The sequence below is a fragment of the Marmota monax genome, unplaced genomic scaffold, assembly GCF_021218885.2.
Source record: "Marmota monax isolate L192 unplaced genomic scaffold, Marmota_monax_Labrador192_F-V1.1 WCK01_AAM20220418_F8-fsc00075, whole genome shotgun sequence".
NCBI lineage: Eukaryota > Metazoa > Chordata > Mammalia > Rodentia > Sciuridae > Marmota > Marmota monax.
The window spans coordinates 968,240-987,096 of NW_026694772.1; the positions used below are offsets into that span (position 1 = coordinate 968,240).

The 18,857-nt window shown below is 38.8% G+C and overlaps 1 protein-coding gene across 11 annotated transcripts in view; it reads left to right on the forward strand.

Moving 5' to 3' along the window:
• Positions 1–18,857, forward strand: part of Dmd (dystrophin) — a 2,205,817-nt gene that overhangs the window by 756,019 nt on the left and 1,430,941 nt on the right. For all 11 annotated transcript variants that reach the window (XM_058572890.1, XM_046425263.2, XM_046425265.2 and 8 more), the window contains one exon: positions 13,139–13,262. In XM_058572890.1, the coding sequence (XP_058428873.1) occupies positions 13,139–13,262 (124 nt within the window). The remainder of the gene's footprint in view (positions 1–13,138; positions 13,263–18,857) is intronic.

An 18,857-nucleotide genomic window follows, 5' to 3' on the forward strand; every position in this document is an offset into this window, starting at 1 on the left:
ATCATGGTGTACAATTTTTTTGATATGTTTTTGTATCCGATTCGCCAGAATTTTATTGAGGATTTTTGCATCTAGGTTCATTAGAGATATTGGTCTGTAGTTTTCTTTCTTTGAAGTGTCTTTGTCTGGTTTAGGTATCAGGGTGATGTTGGCCTCGTAGAATGAATTTGGAAGTTCTCCCTCCTTTTATATTTCCTGAAGTAGCTTGAAAAGTATTGGTATTAGTTCTTCTTTAAAGGTTTTGTAAAATTCTGCTGTATACCCATCCGGTCCTGGGCTTTTCTTAGTTGGTAGTCTTTTTATGGTTTCTTCTATTTCCTCAATTGATATTGGTCTGTTTAGGTTTTCTATATCCTCCTGACTCAATCTGGGCAGATCATATGACTTAAGAAATTTATCTATGCCTTCACTATCTTCTAATTTATTGGAGTATAAGGATTCAAAATAGTTTTTGATTATCTTCTGTATTTCTGAAGTGTCTGTTGTGATATTGCCTTTTTCATCCCGTATGCTAGTAATTTGAGTTCTCTCTCTTCTTCTCTTCGCTAGCATCGCTAAGGGTCTGTCGATTTTGTTTATTTTTTCAAAGAACCAACTTTTCGTTTTGTCAATTTTTTCAATTGTTTCTTTTGTTTCAATTTCATTAATTTCAGCTCTGATTTTCATTATTTCTTGCCTTCTACTTCTTTTGCTGTTGTTTTGCTCTTCTTTTTCAAGGATTTTGAGATGAAGTATGAGATCATTTATTTGTTGGTTTTTTTCTTTTTTTAAGGAATGAACTCCAAGCAATGAATTTTCCTCTTAGAACTGCTTTCAATGTGTCCCATAGATTCCGATATGTTGTGTCTGTGTTTTCATTTATCTCTAAGATTTTTTTAATTTCCTCCTTGATGTCTTCTATAACCCATTGATCATTCAGTAACCTATTGTTCATTCTCCAAGTGATGTATGCTTTTTCCTTCCTTCTTTTATCATTGATTTTCAGTTTCATTCCATTATGATCAGATAAGATGCATGGTATTATCTCTACTCCTTTATATTGTCTAAGAGTTGCCCTGTGACATAATATATGATCTATTTTTGAGAAGGATCCATGTGCTGCTGAGAAAAAAGTGTAACTGCTTGCTGTTGGGTGGTATACTCTATATATGTCAATTAGGTCTAGGTTATTAATAGTGTTATTGAGTTCTATAGTTTCCTTATTCAACTTTTGTTTGGAAGATCTGTCCAGTGGCGAGAGAGGTGTGTTGAAGTCTCCCAAGATTATGGTATGGTGGTCTATTAGACTCTTGAACTTGAGAAGAGTTTGTTTGACGAACATAGCTGCACCATTGTTTGGGGCATAAATATTTATGATTGTTATGTCTTGTTGGTGTATGGTTCCCTTAAGCAGTATGTAGTGTCCCTCTTTATCCCTTTTGATTATCTTTGGCTTGAAATCTATTTTATTTGATATGAGTATGGACACTCCTGCTTGTTTCCGAAGTCCATATGAGTGATATGATTTTTCCCAACCTTTCACCTTCTGCCTATGTATGTCTTTTCCTATCAAATGCATCTCCTGTAGGCAGCATATTGTTGGGTCTTGTTTTGTGATCCACTCTACTGGCCTGTGTCTCTTAATTGGTGAGTTTAAGCCATTAACATTTAGGGTTATTATTGAGATATGGGTTGTTCTTCCAGCCATATTTGTTTATTTCTGTTACTAAACATGGTTTGTTTTCCTCTTTGATTATTTCCCCCCCCTTTACTGTCCTACCTCCCACTGTTGGTTTTCATTGTTATTTTCCATTTCCTCTTCCTGTAATGCTTTGGCGAGGATGTTTTGAAGAGATGGTTTTCTAGCTGCGAATTCTTTAAACTTTTGTTTATCGTGGAAGGTTTTAATTTCATCTTCCATCCTGAAGCTTAATTTCACTGGATACACAATTCTTGGTTGGAACCCATTTTCTTTCAGTGTTTGAAATATGTTATTCCAGGATCTTCTAGCTTTCAGTGTCTGTGTTGAAAGATCAGCTGTTATCCTGATTGGCTTACCCCTAACTGTAATCTGCTTCCTTTCTCTTGTAGCTTATAAATTCTCTCCTTATTCTGTATGTTGGGCATCTTCATTATAATGTGTCTAGGTGTGGATCTCTTATGATTTTGCACATTCGGCGTCCTGTAGGCTTCTAGGATTTGGGATTCTGTCTCATTCTTCAAGTCTGGGAAGTTTTCTTGTATTATTTCATTGAATAGACTGCTCATTCCTTTGGTTTGGAGCTCTGTCCCTTCCTGTATCCAAATGACTCTTAAGTTTGGTCTCTTAATGTTATCCCATATTTCTTGGATGTTCTGCTCATGGTTTCTTAACTGTCTTGCTGAGCTGTCTATGTTCTTTTCCAGTTGAAATACTTTATCTTCATTGTCTGATGTTCTGTCTTCTAAGTGTTCTACTCTGCTGGTAGTATTCTCAATTGAGTTTTTAAGTTGGCTTATTGCTTCCTGCATTTCTAGGATTTCTGTTTGTTTGTTTTTTATAACCTCTATCTCCCTGTATAGTTGATCCTTTGCTTCCTGGATTTGTTTGCGTAATTCATTGTCGAAGTGATCTTTCATTGTCTGATTTTGCTGTTTAATGTCTTCCTTGATACTCCAGATCATCTGAAGCATGTATATCCTGAATTCTTTATCTGACATTCCATCTGCTGCAGCTGTTACCTCTTCTAAAGTTGGTTTGACCTGCATTGCTTGTGGTCCTTTCTTTCCTTGTCTTTTCATACTGCTTGCGTATCTTCCTGCAGGCGCGGGCAGCGGCTCTGCTCTTTCCTTATTCCAATTGGGGTGTCGTGGCTACCACGCCGGCAGGTCACTGGGCCTGTTCTGGGCGTTGGCGGCGGCTCTGTTCTGCCCCTACTCCAATTGGGGTGACGAGTGTACCACGCCAGCAGGCCACCGGGCCTCATCCGCTGGTCGGTTGCAGGTTTGCCTACCCTGCAGGCGCGGGCGGCGGCTCTACTCTGCCCCTACTCCAAATGGGGTGACGTGTCTGTCGTACCGGCAGGCCACTGGGCCTGTCCCGCTGGTCGGTCGCAGATCTGCCCACCTTTCGGGCACGGGTGGAGGCTCTGCTCTGCCCCTACTCCAATTGGGGTGTCGTGACTACCCCGCCTGCAGGACGCTGGGCCTGTTCCTGGCACTGGCGGCGACTCTGCTCTGCCCCTACTCCAATTAGGGTGGTGTGTGTACCACGCCGGCAGGCTCCTGGGCCTGATCCGCCCGTCTGTTGCAGGTCTGCCTACCTTGGAGGCGCGGGCGGCTAATCTGCCCTGCCCCTCCTACCACGCCTGCGGAACCCTGGGCCTGATCTGCAGGTTGGTCACAGGTCTGCTCACCCTGCGGGCACGGGTGGCGGTTCCGCTCCGCCCCCACTCCAATTGGGGTCACGTGACCACCACACCGGCAGGGCCTGATCCGGGCGTGGGAGAAGGATCTGCTCTGCCCCTACTCCAGTTGGGGTGACGTGTGTACCACACTGGCAGGCAACTGGGCCTGACCCACCAGGCTGTCACAGGTCTGTTTACCTTGCAAGCGCGAAGGGCGGCTCTGCCCTACCCCTCCTACCACGCCCATGTACCACTGGGTCGCGGGTCTGCCCACCTTGCTTGGTGCGGGTGGCGGCTCCCCTCCGCCCCCTCTCCAATTGGGGTCACGCGGTCACCACGCTGTCGAGCCGCTGGGCCTGCTCCGGGCGCTGGCGGCGGCCCGGCTCCTCCCCTCTGGCTCGAAGACAAATTGAGGAGACTCGGGTGTCTGTGCCTCACCCCCCCCTACCAGGAGACCAACTGTTTATGTCGCCGCTGGTATTGATGAAGTTCTCTCCTCCGCCGCTTTCTGCTGACATCAGATCTCTGCCATGTTGGTGTCCTATGTGAATGGCAGCATTTCGTTCCCCTTGCCGGGCAACCAAAGCAGCGGGTGAGTCCTGACCGGCCCTCAGCAGGACCCGGACCGAGAAGCAGTTTCCGCGGGCTCCTAGCCCCGGGCCAGGGAAGTTCCGGGAGCCGGAACTCGGCCGCTCTGTGCTCGGTGTAAGCTCCTATAAGTGTAGGCTCCAAGAAGCAGTCCCCGCAGGCTCAGTTCCGGGAGCCGGAATTCGGCCGCTTAGTGCTTGGTGTATGCTCTGATAGGAGCAGGGTCCAAGAAGCAGCCTCCGCAGGCTCCGCAGCCCTGGGCCAGGGCGGTTCCGGGACGGTTCCCGGAGCCGTAACTCGGCCGCCCCGCGCTCGGTGTTCGCTCCGATAAGATCAGGTTCTAAGAAGCACCCAGGCACTGAACCCTAGCAATCTGTCTGCAAGCCGCAGGCGAATTGCAGCCTGAAATTACCTGTTCTATGGCTGAATGAGCTGCGGTTAGTCGAAAACAGGGATGGTGACGTCAGCTTTCCAACATGGTGGCTGCTGGCCTCCTCTGTGGTCTGACCGGTGTGGAAAACCGAGATGGACCGCTTCCTTCCCCCGTCTCGAACCCAGAATTCAGCCCTGAGTACGGTGCTTGCACGGCTGGCAGAAACTGCAGCGCTGTATCCCTACGTCGCTATATCCTCGTTTCCCAGCGCGCTGCAGACTCTAGCCGCGGGGCGATTTGCTGAATAAGCAGTGTTACCCTCTGTGTGACAAACCTCTCGCGTTTGAGTCCCCGTAGCCGATCCTCGTGCGATGGAAATCCTTCCTCCAGGTTCCGGAGCACCCCACTATTGCTGGAAATTCCTAACAAGATATCCTTTAGCCGTCCTGACTTGTCATACTACCACACAGTGAAGCAGCACACGGGGGCAATGCACTCCCCTCGCCGCCATCTTCCTTCCCCCTCCTCTACTGGTTTTCATTGTTATTCTTTTCCTCTTCATGAAATGTTTTGCCAAGGATGTTTTGTAGTGCCAATTTTCTAGCTGTAAATTTTTTTAACTTTTGTTTATCATGGAAGGTTTTTATTTCATCTTCAAATCTGAACCTTAATTTTGCTGGATACAAGATTCTTGGTTGGAACCCATTATCTTTCAGTGTTTGAAATATGTTGTTCCAGGATCTTCTAGCTTTCAGGGTCTGTTTTGAAAAATCAGCCATTATCCTAATTGGTTTACCTCTCTATATAATCTGATTCCTTTCTCTTGGGGCTTTTAAAATTGTCTCCTATTCTGTATGTTAGACATTTTTATTATAAGGTGTCTTGGTGTGGATCTTTTGTAATTTTGCACATTCTTTGTCCTGTAGGCTTTTTGGATTTGGATTTCCATTTCATTCTTCATGTCTGGAAAGTTTTCTAATATTATTTCATTGAACAGATGGCTCATTTCTTTGGTTTGTACTTCTATACCTTCCTCTATCCCAGTAACTCTTAAATTTGGTCTCTTTATGTTGTCCCATAATTCTTGGATATTCTGCTCACGTTTCTTATCTTTCTCACTGTGTTAAGTTCTTTTCAAGAAGATATACCTTGTCCTCGTTTTCTGAAGTCTTATCTTCTAAGTGGTCTACCCTGCTGGTGATGTTCTCATGTTTTAATTTGGTTCATTATTTCTTTCATTTCCAGGCTTTCTCTTTGTTTTTAATAACCTCTAACTCCCTGTAGAGGTGATCTTTTGCTTCTTGGATTTGTTTATGTAATTCATTGTCAAAGTGATCTTTTATTGTCTATATTTGTTGTATAATGTCTTCATTGAGACCCCAAAACATCTGAATCACATGTATCCTGAAATGTTTATCTGTCATTTTTTCTGCTGTAGATTCTAATTCTTCTAATGATGTGTTGTCTTGCATTGTTTGTGGTACTTTCTTTCCTTGTCTTTTCATGTTGTTTCTTTCCAGCTCTGTGAGATTGTTGTGTTATTGTTTTCACCATATAGATTTGTAGCTCTTGTATAGTTCCAAGATCTCTCCTTTGTTGCTAAGAACAATGTTAATAGTTCCCAGTATCAACAATACATCATCTATGAGCAATTTTTTTTGTTATGAAGACATTTATAATTAGTATCTATGTCTAGAATCATTGGATTCAATTTTTATTTAAAATATAGTCAGTAGTTTCATAAAAGGTATACAGTTTCTGGTGTCATATAGAGAACTGGGGTAGGGCGTAGGATGTTATGTTACAGGGGAAAGATGTGATGGTATGGGGTTAATGTATCTTAGCTACTTTGGAGGAGAACTCTAATAATGGGGCTTAGTAGCAGGAGAATAGACAGGAGGTATTTATGGTAGACAAATATGTGGGAGGACAATAGGGTGCATAAAAACAAATACATAAATATGTTTAGTAAATTACATGCAGTAGAAATAGTAAAAATTAGGAGGTTGAAAGAGGAAGAGAGGGAGGAAGAAAAATAAAAAGGAAAGAAAAAAGAGAAAGAAAAGTAAAAGAGGGCGGGGGATGTAGCTCTACCCAAGATATAAGTATCTCCTTTCCAGTAACAAGGTCCATGTCAGATCAAATGAATAATAAGAGTCTTTTGATAAACACTGAATCAGGAAAAAGAAAATGATAAAGTCAAGAGAGATGGGCTGGGGATGTGGCTCAAGCGGTAGCGCACTTGCCTGGCTCGCGTGCGGCCCAGGTTCGATCCTCAGCACCACATACAAAACAAAGATGTTGTGTCCGCCGAAAACTAAAAAATAAACATTGAAAAACTCTCTCTCTCTCTCTCTCTCTCTCTCTCTCTCTCTCTCTCTCTCTAAAAAGAAAAGAAAAAAAAACTCTTAGAATTCTGTTTTCTTCTCTTCCAGTAGGTGGAGTTGTCTATTCCAGCTTGTGTCTCTGCCCTCAGGGTTGTGGAAGTAACCAGTGTGAGAAGGCTCTCCCTCTCCTGCCTGGAGCCTCCCTGATCTTGGTCTCTCTGCGTTGCTCCCGGTTTTTAGCCCCCTCCCCTCTCTTGCTCATCAGGTCTCAATTGCGGGATCTCTTGCTCACAGCCCTTGGTTCACCCAGGTGGGCAGCACCCTTGTTGCTCTGCATTCCTGATTGAGTGCTGTTTGGTGTTGGATAGTCACTGCGTTATCACAGCTGGGGAGAGGAGGAGTTGGAAACCAGCAACCTGTTCAGTTGTATTCCCCTTTGATAGCCACGCCTACCAAAAGCTGGCGAGAAGGTTTTGAGTTATCACAGCTGGGGAGAGGGGGGGTTGGGAACTGTATACCTGTTCAGTTGCCTATTCACGCTGTTAGCCACACCCACAAAAATTTGAAGAGATACATTTTCCAAGATGGATACGGACTGTTTCCTGCACAGGGTTGTCTAGTGAGGTGGAGGGAGCTGGACTGTCCCTGTGCTGTGTCCAGAACTCGGTCCAGTGTTCTGCGCTGATGTGGATCTTAGCCTGGTGTACTGCATCTTTGTAGAAGTGCTGACCAGGCATTTCTGCTTAGCTGCCAAAGAGCTGCAGGAGTGCTCAATCTCAGTCTACAGAGGGCTCCTGGCACCCGGATTTCCACTGGCAAAGAGTGATTCTGCTTTCTGTGTGTTTTGCACTGTGCTTGCCTCTCCGGTGGATTTTGCGAAAATCTGCTGTTTGGGGTCCTGTCACATGCTCTGAGAAGCTGCAATTCGTCAAGGCAAGCCCCTGTGGAGATGTCATTCAGTCACTCTCTTGGAATCATGCACAGAGCAGCCAGAAATGGAATCTCCTCTACTCAGCCATCTTGGATCTATCTTCCTGATTATTGATTTTAATTCTTGTGCTATAAGAATCTTATTAAGGAAGTTGGGTCATAATCTCACATGATGGAGATTAGAGCCTACTTTTTCTTCTGTTAGACACAGGGTTTTTGGTTTACTTGTAGGTCATTGATCCACTTTGAGTTGAGTTTTGTGCATGGTGAGAGATAGGGGTTTAATTTCATTTTATTGTAAATGGATTTCCAGTTTTCCCAGGACCATTTGTTGAAGAGGCTATGTTTTTTCCAATGCATGTTTTTGGTCCCTTTGTCTAATATAAGATTATCATATTTTTATGGGTTAGTCTATGTGTCCTCTATTCTGTACCATTGATCTACAATTTTGGTGCCAATAACATGCTATTTTTGTTACTATCACTTTGCAGTATAGTTTAAGGTCTGATAAAAGATGGAAAGATCTACCTTGCTCTTGGACAGGCAGAATTAATACTATCAAAATGACCATACTACCAAAAGCACTATACAGACTTAATGCAATTCCAGTCAAAATCCCAAAGGCATTCTTTATATAATAGAAAAAACAGTAATGAAATTCATCTCGAAAAATAAGAAACGCAGAATAGCTAAAGCAATCCTTGACATCTAATATTAAAGAGGATTTTGCAATTTATAAATGGATACATCCATAAGGTAATTGGTTATAAGCTGTGGGGCTCAACAGAAATGCCTTATTTTGAAATAGACATTATCAGTCATTGATAAATAGATTATAGTACAAGTTATGAGCATTAATAAGATTGCTGGTGAGAAAGAATTATATGGTTAGGTAGAAGATGATTGTTAATGTACTAGGTCTTGAACTCTACTACATTCTAACAAGATGGAGGAGGACCAGCAGCAAAGAAAAAATAATAATCAGCGATTATAGAAATAGAAGGCAAATTAGATTAGAGGGGTATCATGGAGGCAAATGAAGGAGAATTTCTAAAATCAGTATTATCAATAGTGTTAAATGTTATTAGGCAGCAAGAAAGTAAAACTCTGCATTGGCTTTAGTGACATGATCACTTTTACCAAACAGTATTTTTGTTGAGAAGCATTAGTGACTGGGTTAAAGAGTGACTAGGAAGTAGGAAACCTATTCAGTAAACTATATAACGGTTGTAAAATATTTACCTTTATAAAACACAAGCAAGGAGAAACAGGAAATGTGAAGGTCAAGAGAAGCTTGATAAAAATAGAAGTCAATAAACTATGTTGAATTTCCATATAACAATGCATTTGTGATATGGATGGGATTGAATTTATAGTAGATAATAGAAAATTGATGGTCTTTGATGCTTGAGAAATAATAGAACAACATTCAAAATGCAAAGTAGTGGGATTTATTTATGGTAAAAGAAAGGAAATTCACTCAAATGTAAGAGAAGGAAATGAAAAGAATGGCTTCACATGCAGGTAAGATGGAATTGTTAGATATAGCAAGTAGAAGAAATTCTTTTTTTTTTCTGAATGATTTTGTACTTTATTTCATGACTACAGTTCAATTAATAAAAAATTTATAATTTTCCAGATAGGCTAATAGCTGTCACTGTTTTTTTTTCACTTTGCATAGTGCCAGTTTTATTTTTTAATTTTTTTTTCATCTGGATTTTTTTTATTGGTTGTTCAAAACATTACAAAGCTCTTGACATATTTCATACACTTGATTCAAGTGGGTTATGAACTCCCATTTTTACCCCAAATACAGATTGCACAATCACATCGGTTACACATCCATTGATTTACATATTCCCATACTAGTGACTGTTGTATTCTGCTGCCTTTCCTATCCTCTACTATCCCCCCTCCCCTCCCATCTTCTCTCTCGATCCCATCTACTGTAATTCATTTCTCTGCCTTGTTTTTTTCCGCTCACATCCTCTTATATGTAATTTTGTATAACAATGAGGGTCTCCTTCCATTTCCATGCAATTTTCCTTCTCTCTCCCTTTCCCTCCCACCTCTTGTCCCTGTTTAATGTTAATCTTTTTCTCATGCTCTTCCTCCCTGCTCTGTTCTTAGTTGCTCTCCTTATATCAAAGAAGAAATTCTTATATTTGTATTTTTCTCTGTAAGAGAGAAAACAAGGTCATTTACTTTGACACCTGAAGGAACAGGGTGGGTCAGAGACTTGAGAGCTCTGGGAGAAAGTTTTAAATAGTTCCTGTGGTGAGTCCCAGTTCAAATAAAAAAAAATGTATGGTAGAATGCTGGATTCTTTTAAGGCTGTTGATCAGTCCCTTAGTTTGAGGTTCCCTAAGAGTAGATCTGGAGACAAGTAACTAAGTGCAAGTAGTTTATTTGGACAGTGATCCCAGGAAGCAAATGAGGGAAGTGAGATAAAGAAAAGAATATAGACAATAAAATATGATACCTGAGTAGGAATCAGAGAATTGCTGGTGGTAAATGGGGCTCATTCTTGCCAGGAACCTCTGAGAGACAGAATACAGTATACTTCAAGATGGTCCAATTGAGTAATAAGGGGTTTGGGATACGTAAGCATCAACTCAAAGCTCTCACTGGTTAATACTTGTCAAGTATTCTTGGTCTGTCCCATTAACTGTTCAGTAAAATCTACAGGCAAAGAGACACAAGGATTTTTATGTTGGGCCAAAGAAAAACAACAACAAAATCTAAAGTCAATAAATATTAACAATTCATGCACAAATGAAAAAGTGTTGACATTCAATTACATGAGGTTTAGAGGAATTCAGATCCCTATTCTCTCAATATCTAGTTGGGAATCTTTGGTAAATAACAAATCAGTAAATATTTATTACTAGGAAGTAGGCTCTCTTTTTGTTGGAGGACATAGAGGTGAGCTAGATGATCTAAGTTCTTATCCCATGATGCCAAAAGTCCAAGGTCAATTAACTTAAATTCTCTTGAGTCTCCCTTTCCTTATATTGGCAGGGTTATTGGTAATGTAGAACTATAGCTTTTTGTAAGAATATAAGATGTGTATATTTGTAAGGGTTTCTGTTTTATAAAGTTCCATATGAGTTTAATTTTAAAACAATAGCCTGAAAGTAAGTAAAACATTCTAAAAGATTCATACTAGTTAAAACCTTGAAATACTGGTTTAAAAAATCAGTTCATGGGCCTGAGGCTATAGCTCTGTGGCAAAGCACTTGCTCAGCATGTGAGAGACACTGGGTTCTATCCTCAGCACCACATAAAAATAAATAAAGACATGCTGTCCATCTACAACTACAATAAAAAAAAGAAATATGACTCTCAAATATAAAAATGTCAGTCCATATGTTTGTGATAGCTAATATAATTGTGTGTGATGGAACTAGCTTAATAATGTTTTATGAAAAATTCCAAAAAGTTGTAGGTCAAATTCACCTCAAGGTGTGTTGAAAATCTAATATTGACATGAAAACATTGATTAAAATAATAGACTATCATAAAAGTATTGTAAGAAGATAGTTGTCTCTTTTTCCTTGATTATACTGTACACTGCTCATGTGTTTTCTTTAGGTGCCAAATTGTAGGGAACCTAAGATATGGACAAACCATGGAAAATGCACTGAAATAATTAGGAATAGGCAGGGTAACCTTCAGATGTCTTTTGGTGCATTTAAATAGTTTATTTCAAATATTTGAAGACAGGAATAAAGAAGTAATAGCATGGTGATTAAAATGCCTTACTTTGTATCTTAAATTTTATATTTTCCTTGTGCTCTAAAAAGGTCCTCTAAAAATTGTTCTTTTTTTCCCTAAGAATGTCTATATGGTTTGTTTGGTTTGCTATGCTCAATAAGTTGTTGGATTAGATGATCTCTAAATTCCCTTGTCATGGATCCTTGATTGATTTTGATAAAATCTAGGAGCTCTTTCTGAAGAAAAACACATACACCTTCCGAATTTCCAGTGATTCATTCATTCATTCATTCGTCACCCCTGCAACTCATCTATGACTCCCTAAAATCTATGCTTTTTTGAAGTCTTAAATTTTCTTTTGTAAAACTTAATTTTTAGATTAAAATAATGTATATATATAAATGATATAAAACATGTTTTAATATATGTATGTGTTATGGATGGCTAAACCATGCTAATGTACCCACTATATCATATTTTATCATTTTTTTTCTAGTGAGCATGTTTCAAATCTATTAACTTAATGATTTTCAGATGGAGAATATTGTTAAAAACTACATTACCATTTTGTGCAATAGATCTCCTGGGCTTATTCCTTCTAACTGTATATTTTCATACTTTGATTAACATCTTCCTTACTATGCCATCCTTCTTCCAACCTCTGGTAACCAGCATTGTACTCTCTGCTTCTATGAGTTTGAGTATTTTGGAGATCTCATAATTAGTGAGATCATGTATTATTAATCTTTTTGGATCTGGCTTATTTCACTTAGTATAATGCCATCCAGTTTCATCCATATTGTTACAGATGATAGAAACTCCTTTTATAAAGCTGAATAGTATTTCATTTTGTGCATGTGTGTGTATATGTTTATTACATTTTCTTTATCCTTTGATCCATTAATGGACACTTGAGATTCTTCCATACCTTATCTATTCTAGATCTGAATTTTAAAAAAAGTTCCAAATAACATGGTAATTGATCAGATATTTCTTGCAGCAAAATACCCTACACCAAAACTTAGTAGCCTAACACAGTAGTTGTTTATCATTTCTCATATCTCTACAATGTGGGAAGTGTCCTTTGGGCACTGATTTAGCTATAATGTAGTGTCTCCTAGAACATCCATTATGCAATATTCAGCTGCTATTCAATGGGTCAGTAGGTCAGAGAGGCCTTATTCATACGATTGTTTCTTTATGTTCTTCCATGTATCCTGTCCACATGAATTCATTAAACTTCCTTAAAGCATGGTCACCTCAGAGTCATTGGACTTCTTATATGAATTACACTTGCCTTCAATAAGTGTGTATTTTAAGAGGACAAACTACAAAATGCAAGTGTTTATCAAGCCCTTACTGGGATTGTCTTACTAATATCCTATTTTCCATAACAAGTCACATGATCAAACCCAGAGACAATATGTTTAGAGAGTATCAGGACAAGGATATCAAAAATATGGTTCAATGGCTACCACCAACAGGAATTTCAGTTTCTTATAAATACCTCTCAAAAAGAAAGAAACTCATCTTGGGAAGTAGTAATTTTGCAAATACTACAAACATTCAAGCAGAGCCTGGGTAATAGCTTATAGGAGATACTGTAGAGGTGATTGCTGCATTGAGGGGAATAAAATGGCCTCCATGATCATAAGACTGTACATCAAAGCCGACTTCAAATTTGAGCCTGCCTAACTAGGGAAAGAATGGGGCTATTAACAGTAATAAAGACATCAGGAGGGAGTCTCAGATTGGGAAGAAAATGATAAATGTGAATAAATTGCTTTTCTTTCCATATAGAAGAAAGAGATAATGACCTTTATTCTTTGCTTTCTTAGGTTGGATGTCGATGTTACTGAACTTCACAGTTGGATTACTCGCTCAGAAGCTGTATTGCAGAGTCCTGAATTTGCAATCTATCGGAAGGAAGGCAACTTCTCAGACCTTAAAGAAAAAGTTAATGTAGGTTCTGCATTAAGTTTTAACATTTTTTTCTATTTTGTGCTACTTGTAAACTCTCTGCATTTTTAATTCTCTGATTTTTATTAGAGGTGGTACGATTAAAAAAATCTGATACAATGCTATTTAATATATGTTTAAAATTTATTTTAGATGTCAAGCAAAATCAAATTTTAGCCTAGGATAATCTTTTCCAGATTCTGCTGTGACAAGAAGTGTTTTTCATATATTAGAAGATGAACTTCTGTTGATTTCCCATCATATTTTTTTATTGGTTGTTCAAAACATTACAAAGCTCATGACATATCATCTTCCATACATTTGATTCAAGTGGGTTATGAACTCCCATTTTTTACCCCAAATACAAGTTGCAGAATCACATCAGTTACACATCCACATTTTTACATAATACCATATTAATGACTGTTGTATTCTGCTACCTTTCCTATCCCCTACTATCTCCCCTCCCCTTCCCTCTCATCTTCCCTCTCTACCCCACCTGCTGTTGTTTAATTCTCTCCCTTGTTTTTTTTCCCCTTTCCCCTCACAAACTCTTATATGTAATATGTAATTTTGTGTAACAATGAGGGTCTCCTTCCATTTCCATAGTTTCCCTTCTCTCTCCCTTTCTCTCCCCCCACTCGTCTCTGTTTAATGTTAATCTTTTCCTCATGCTCTTCTTCCCTGTTCTGATCTTAGTTGCTCTCTTTATATCAAAGAAGACATTTGGCATTTGTTTTTAAGGATTGGCTAGCTTCACTTAGCATAATCTGCTCTAATGCCATCCATTTCCCTGCAAAATCCATGATTTTGTCATTTTTTAGTGCTGCGTAATACTCCATTGTGTATAAATGCCACAGTTTTTTAATCCATTCATCTATTGAAGGGCATCTGGGTTGATTCCAAAGTCTAGCTATTGTGAATTGTGCTGCCATGATCATTGATGTGGCAGTATCCCTATAGTATGCTCTTTTAAGGTCCTCAGGGAATAGACCGAGAAGGGCGATAGCTGGGTCAAATGGTGGTTCCATTCCCAGCTTTCCTAGGAATCTCCATACTGCTTTCCATATTGGCCGCACCAGTTTGCAGTTCCACCAGCAATGTACAAGTGTACCCTTTTCCCCACATCCTCGCCAGCACTTATTGTTGCTTGACTTCATAATGGCTGCCAATCTTACTGGAGTGAGATGGTATCTTAGGGTGGTTTTGATTTGCATTTCTCTGACTGCTAGAGATGGTGAGCATTTTTTCATGTACTTATTGATAGATTGTATGTCCTCCTCTGAGAAGTGTCTGTTCAGGTCCTTGGCCCATTTGTTGATAGGGTTGTTTGTTATCTTGTTGTTTAATTTTTTGAGTTCTTTGTATATTCTGGATATTAGGGCTCTATCTGAAGTGTGAGGAGTAAAAATTTGTTCCCAGGATGTAGGTTCCCTATTTACCTCTCTTATTGTTTATCTTGCTGAGAAAAAACTTTTTAGTTTGAGTAAGTCCCATTTGTTGATTCTAGTTATTAACTTTTGTGCTATGGGCGTCCTATTAAGGAATTTGGAGCCCGACCCCACAATGTGTAGATCGGAGCCAACTTTTTCTTCTATCAGGTGCAGAGTCTCTGATTTGATATCTAGCTCCTTGATCCATTTTGAATTAACTTTTGTGCATGGCGAGAGAAAGGGGTTCAGCTTCATTTTGTTGCATATGGATTTCCAGTTTTCCCAGCACCATTTGTTGAAGATGCTATCCTTTCTCCATTGCATGCTTTTAGCGCCTTTATCAAATATAAGAAAGTTGTAATTTTGTGGATTGGTCTCTGTGTCCTCTATTCTGTACCATTGATCCACCTGCCTGTTTTGGTACCAGTACCATGCTGTTTTTGTTACTATTGCTCTGTAGTACAGTTTGAAATCTGGTATCGCTATACCTCCCGATTCACACTTCCTGCTTAGAATTGCTTTTGCTATTCTGGGTCTTTTGTTTTTCCATATGAATTTCATGATAGCTTTATCTATTTCTACCAGAAATGCCGTTGGGATTTTGATTGGCATTGCGTTGAACCTGTAGAGAACTTTGGGTAATATCGCCATTTTGATGATGTTGGTTCTGCCTATCCATGAACAGGGTACATTTTTCCATCTTCTAAGATCTTCTTCTATCTCTCTCTTTAGGGTTCTGTAGTTTTCATTGTATAAATCTTTTACTTCTTTTGTTAGGTTGATTCCCAAGTATTTTATTTTTTTTTGAGGATATTGTGAATGGGGTGGTTTTCCTCATTTCCATTTCAGAAGTTTTGTTGCTGATATACAGGAATGCCTTTGATTTTTGCGTGTTGATTTTATATCCTGCCACTTTGCTGAATTCATTTATTAGTTCTAGTAGTTTCTTTGTAGACCCTTTTGGGTCTTCTAAGTATAGGATCATATCATCCGCAAATAGTGATATTTTAAGTTCTTCTTTTCCTATTTTTATGCCTTTAATTTCTTTTGTCTGTCTAATTGCTCTGGCTAGTATTTCAAGGACTAAATTAAATAGAAGTGGTGAGAGAGGGCATCCCTGTCTTGTTCCAGATTTTAGCGGGAATGCCTTCAGTTTTTCTCCATTTAGAATGATGCTAGCCTGAGGCTTAGCATATATAGCTTTTACAATGTTGAGGTAAGTTCCTGTTATCCCCAGTTTTTCTAGTGTTTTGAACATAAAAGGATGCTGTACTTTGTCGAATGCTTTTTCTGCATCTATCGAGACGATCATATGGTTCTTATCTTTAAGTCTATTGATGTGGTGAATAATATTTATTGATTTCCGTATATTGAACCAACCTTGCATCCCAGGGATGAATCCTACTTGATCATGGTGCACAATTTTTTTGATATGCTTTTGTATTCGATTCGCCAGGATTTTATTGAGGATTTTTGCATCTATGTTCATTAGAGATATTGGTCTGTAGTTTTCTTTCTTTGAAGTGTCTTTGGTTTCGGGATCAGGGTGATGTTGGCCTCATAGAATGAATTTGGAAGAGCTCTTTCTTTTTCTATTTCTTGAAATAGCTTGAAAAGTATTGGTATTAATTCTTCTTTGAAGGTTTTGTAAAACTCCGCTGTATACCCATCTGGTCCAGGGCTTTTCTTGGTTGGTAGTCTTTTGATGGCTTCTTCTATTTCTTCCTTTGTTATTGGTCTGTTTAAATTGTGTGTGTCTTCCTGACTCAATCTGGGCAGCTCATATGACTAAAGAAATTTATCGATGTCTTCACTGTCTTCTATTTTATTAGAATATAGGGTTTCCAAACTTTCTAATTATCTTCTGTATTTCTGTAGTGTGTGTTGTGATATTGCCTTTTTCATCCCGTATGTTAGTGATTTGAGTTTTCTCTCTTCTTCTCTTCATTAGCATGGCTAAGGGTCTGTCGATCTTATTTATTTTTTCAAAGAACCAACTTTTAGTTTTATCAATTTTTTCAATGGTTTTTTTTGTTTCAATTTCGTTGATTTCCACTCTGATTTTAATTATTTCTTGTCTTCTGCTATATTTGCTGTTGTTTTGCTCTTCCTTTTCTAGGGTTTTGAGATGTAGTGTGAGTTCATTTATTTGTTGTTTTTTTCTTTTTTTGAGGAATGAACTCCAGGAAATGAATTTCCCTCTTAAAACTGCTTTCATTGTGTCCCATAGATTCCGGTATATTGTGTCTGAATTGTCGTTTATCTCTAAGAATTTTTTGATTTCCTCCTTTATGTCTTCTGTGACCCATTGATCATTCAGTAACATATTGTTTATTTTCCATGTGATGCAGGATTTTTCCTTCCTTCTTTTTTCATTGATTTCCAGTTTCATTCCATTATGATCAGATATGGTGCATGGTATTATCTCCACTCCTTTATATTTACTAAGAGTTGCCCTATGGCATAATATATGATCTATCTTTGAGTAAGATCCATTTGCTGCTGAGAAGAACGTGTATCCACTTGATGATGGTTGATATATTCTATATATGTCGGTTAAGTCTAGGTTATTGATTGTGTCATTGAGTTCTATAGTTTCTTTATTCAGCTTTTGTCTGGAGGATCTGTCTAATGGCGAGAGCGGTGTGTTGAAGTCACCCATAATTATTGTGTTGTGGTCAATTTGACTCTTGAACTTGAGGAGAGTTTGTTTTATGAACGTTGCTGCACCATTATTTGGTGCATATAAATTGATAATTGTTATGTCTTGTTGGTGAATAGTTCCTTTTAACAGGATATAGTGTCCTTCTTTATCCCTTTTGATTAACTTAGGTTTGAAGTTGATTTTATTCGATATGAGTATGGCCACTCTTGCTTGCTTCCGAGGGCCATGTGAGTGGTATGATTTTTCTCAACCTTTCACCTTCAGCCTGTGTATGTCTTTTCCTATCATATGAGTCTCCTGAAGGCAGCATATTGTTGGATTTGTTTTTTTGATCCAGGTTACCAGTCTGTGTCTCTTGATTGGTGAGTTTATTCCATTAACATTTAAGGTTACAATTGAAATATGATTTGTACTTCCAGTCATGTTTATTTATCTATTTATTTTAGTTTGGCTATTTTTTACTTTTTGGTTGTTTTCCTCCCCCTTTAGTGAGATACCTCCCGCTGTTGGTTTTGGGCACTGTTTTTCCATTCCTCTTCTTGTAGAATTTTGCCCAAAATGCTTTGCAGTGCTGGTTTTCTGGCTGCAAAATCTTTTAGCTTTTGTTTATCGTGAAAGATTTTAATTTCATTGTCAAATCTGAAGCTTAATTTTGCTGGATACAGTATTCTTGGTTGGAATCCATTATTTTTCAGCGTTTGAAATACATTGTTCCAGGATCTTCTCGCTTTCAAAGTCTGTGATGAAAAATCAGCCATTAACCTAATTGGTTTACCCCTGAATGTAATCTGCCTCCTTTCCCTCGTAGCTTTTAATATTCTCTCCTTGTTCTGTATGTTGGCTATCTTCATAATTATATGTCTTGGAGTTGGCCTATTACAGTTTTGGATGTTTGGGGTCCTGTAGGCTTCCAGGATTTGGCAATCCATTCCATCTTTCATCTCTGGGAAGTTTTCTAGGATTATTTCATTCAATAGGTTGTCCATTCCTTTGGCTTGAACCTCTGTGCCTTCTTCTATCCCAATGACTCTCAAATTTGGTTTTTTGATGAGATCCCATATCTCTTGGATAGATTGCTCGTGAGATTTAAGCATCTTTTCAGTGTTGACTATATTCTTTTCAAGTTGATAAACTTTGTCTTCATTATCTGATGTTCTGACTTCTACTTGATCTAGTCTATTTGTAATATTCTCGTTAGCATTTTTAATCTGGTTTATGGTTTCTTGCATTTCTAAAATCACTGTTTGGTTTTTTTTTTAAGATCTCTATCTCCTGGTAAAGCTCGTTCTTTGCAGTTTGAATTTGTTTGTTTAGTTGGTTTTCAAAATATACTTTCAATTCTTGGATTTGCTGTCTCATGTCTTCTCTAAAATTCCGTTCCATCTGAGTTAGGTATGCCTTGATTTCTTTCCCTGTCCATGTTTCTGATGCTTCTAGGTCCTCCTGTAGATTTAAGTTGTCCTGCATTATCTGTACTCCTTTTTTCCCTGTTTTTTTCAT